The 2,701-nt window shown below is 44.3% G+C and overlaps 1 protein-coding gene across 1 annotated transcript in view; it reads left to right on the forward strand.

Moving 5' to 3' along the window:
• The first annotated feature begins 2,090 nt into the window (after window positions 1–2,090).
• The window catches only part of LOC145417820 (glutamate receptor-like), a 276,977-nt gene continuing 276,366 nt past the window's right edge, over window positions 2,091–2,701 (forward strand). Inside the window, exon 1 of the mRNA XM_080286443.1 lies at window positions 2,091–2,195. Within this exon, the coding sequence (XP_080142569.1) occupies window positions 2,091–2,195 (105 nt within the window). The remainder of the gene's footprint in view (window positions 2,196–2,701) is intronic.

Raw genomic sequence — 2,701 nt, forward strand, 5'->3', positions numbered from 1 at the left:
ATCGGGTCACCCTGACAGGTTCAGAGTAGGGAGGTGTAGGAGGGTTAACTAATGAGGCTTTGATGAGATTGTGGTCAGAGGATCCAAGTGGTGACAGTACCTCTATCCTGTATTGATCTGGATTATTTGTCAAGAATAAATCCAAGAGATGGGCATTATGGTCAGGATTATCAGGTATTCTGGTTGGTTGCTTTACCAACTGGGTGATATTAAACGATTCCGCAAACAGCTCGCATTCTAGACCAGCGTCGTCAGTCTGGGCAGAGTGCAATAACCATTCAACATTGTGTATGTTAAAATCACCCAAAATGGTAATTTCATTGCCAAGGGCAAGGTCAAGGTTACTCAACTGAGTGGATATGGAATCAAATACACTGGGTTCCGAAGAAGCACTGGGGGAACAATACACTACACAGATATATTTGGTAATGTTTTGGCAATTTAATTTATATAATGAGTAATCAAAACTGGATGAAGTGAAGTTTAAAATAGTGTCAACTGCACATTGGGATTTGATATAACAACAGGTTTCGCCCTTGTTACGAAAGTTTGTAAGGAGATGGTAACCGGGAAAACAAAATGGAGATATATCGGTGGAGGGTGAGATTTGTGGTTCTGTGAGGAAAAGGGCCAAAGGGGATATGGACTGAAGGAAAAAATGAACTGTGTTTAAATTTGTGGTAAGGCCGCGGATGTTGGTAAAGAATAAGGCCGCACCGTCACCTCTTCGCTGACGAGCATTCCCGGAAATAGCAACAGTCGCTGCCCGCACAGTCGCTTGATGGCGACCGGGAGGACCCTGTGCCTCCAGCCCTACCCTGCCGGTGGTGGCAATCTGAGGTACCACCTCATTTGACAGTAAGATTGCAGCGGCCATTACTAAAGATGTGAATAGAAGGTGTGATATGTTATGCGCATGTAGTGTGGTGTAGACAGTTGAAGGTAGAGATATTATGAGAGCATGCTGGCCTACTCTCTGTGTAAATGAATGCACTGAAAATGTTCAGAAAAGGGAGATGGTCAGGATCAAGTCCTGAGGGCTGGTGAAACGGGAGCTCCAGCTCTCCCTATCACCAGCTTGCCATCAACCTCGGGAGTACTGCCCTGTTCGACTGGTGCTACAGTCACACTAGGATGCAGAAGTCCGAAGTCTGAGACATTATGTTGGTGAAGGTCATTGAGTATAACAAGCTTCTGAAAAATTTCTGATAACTACCTTTGAAATAGTCATTCTTTGTAGAGGATACGATAGAAAGTGGTGAATATTGGTACGCTAAAAGAAAATGTTACAGGTTATTTTTCCTACAAAATCCTCTGGAAGTCGGATGTATATTATCTCTGCTTCGCCAAAATTATTTACAAACAAGCCGTATATCCCGGAATACTTCCCACAAAGGTTGGATACAATTTGCCCACTTGATTTTAAGATATTTGGTAACAACAACTTCCCCCTCCCCCACGCACACAGATGCACGTGATTACATTATTACCTCACCAGGTGAGTGATAATTACCCTACAGTAAACCATACCTGCCCTATACTCTCCCACAACTGTCCCATACCATAACCACAACCATCACTCACTACAAAAACAACCATCCTCACAACAGCCACAACCTTCCCACACCACACAACAAGCACCTCACGCCACAGTAACACTAAATCACACAATATCACAAGCAGTTCCACTGCAGTAGCACACCACACCATACTGCACCTCATCATGCCACACTCCAACCCCCATACAACCTCCACACTGTATCACACTACACAACATCATTGAAACCACTGTCATAGGTACACTATCACAGTGGTAAAACCTCCCAAAAATACAGCCACAACACACTACACCACAATACAGCCATAAAAAATCCACACTAAAACACCACCATCTGATACCACAATAACACCAATGCATGCCACCTGACTGCCACCAAACATCACACCACACCACATCCACCCCTGCCACACCAACACATCCTCACATTACACTTAAGTCTCGGGTCAGCAGTCCTGTCATTACATGTCTACCCCTTCCCCCACAGGGTGTATATCGTGTGGGGCCACTTCAGGGGGCACGGGTGGAGTGGATGGGGATGTGGAGCAGTGGGGGTGGCCTCTCCCTCACGCTCGTACACAAGTACGACCGACGCAAGGACTTCCACGGATACCCTATTGTCGGTGTCGGAGTCAATGTGAGTACTGGTGGTAAATGAGCTTTAATAATACTGTCTTGCAATAGGCCCACCCGTATACTGGCAAAGCCGTGACAATACCAGTAACACCAGACACGAAGTTGGACTGTCATCAAGGCACCATTGCACTCTAGACTATTCCTCTAGAATAATTCTTCTGTAGTATTCTATACTTGTCACAAACTGGGTTGAAGCAATAATAATAATATTAATAGATGAAGACTGTATTATTAACGTCTGAATTTCTTGTATAACCACCAGGCAAGTATGGTGGAACACTGCCATAGACTTTTCCCTCTCTTTCTGCAGTGAATGTAGGCGTGAACTGGTCAGCAGCATCAGAGAAGGCCTGATCACTGGTTCTAAATATGGTGTTATATTTAATCAGTCACAATATGAATGACCGAATGAAAAATATTTGGACAACAGAAATTGCAAATGATTAAATATAACACCATATTTAGAACCAGTGATCAGGCCTTCTCTGATGCTGCTGACCAGTTCAC

This window comes from Coenobita brevimanus, chromosome 111 (assembly GCF_032717465.1).
Source record: "Coenobita brevimanus isolate Jiangsu-jjx chromosome 111, ASM3271746v2, whole genome shotgun sequence".
Classification (NCBI taxonomy): Eukaryota; Metazoa; Arthropoda; class Malacostraca; order Decapoda; family Coenobitidae; genus Coenobita; species Coenobita brevimanus.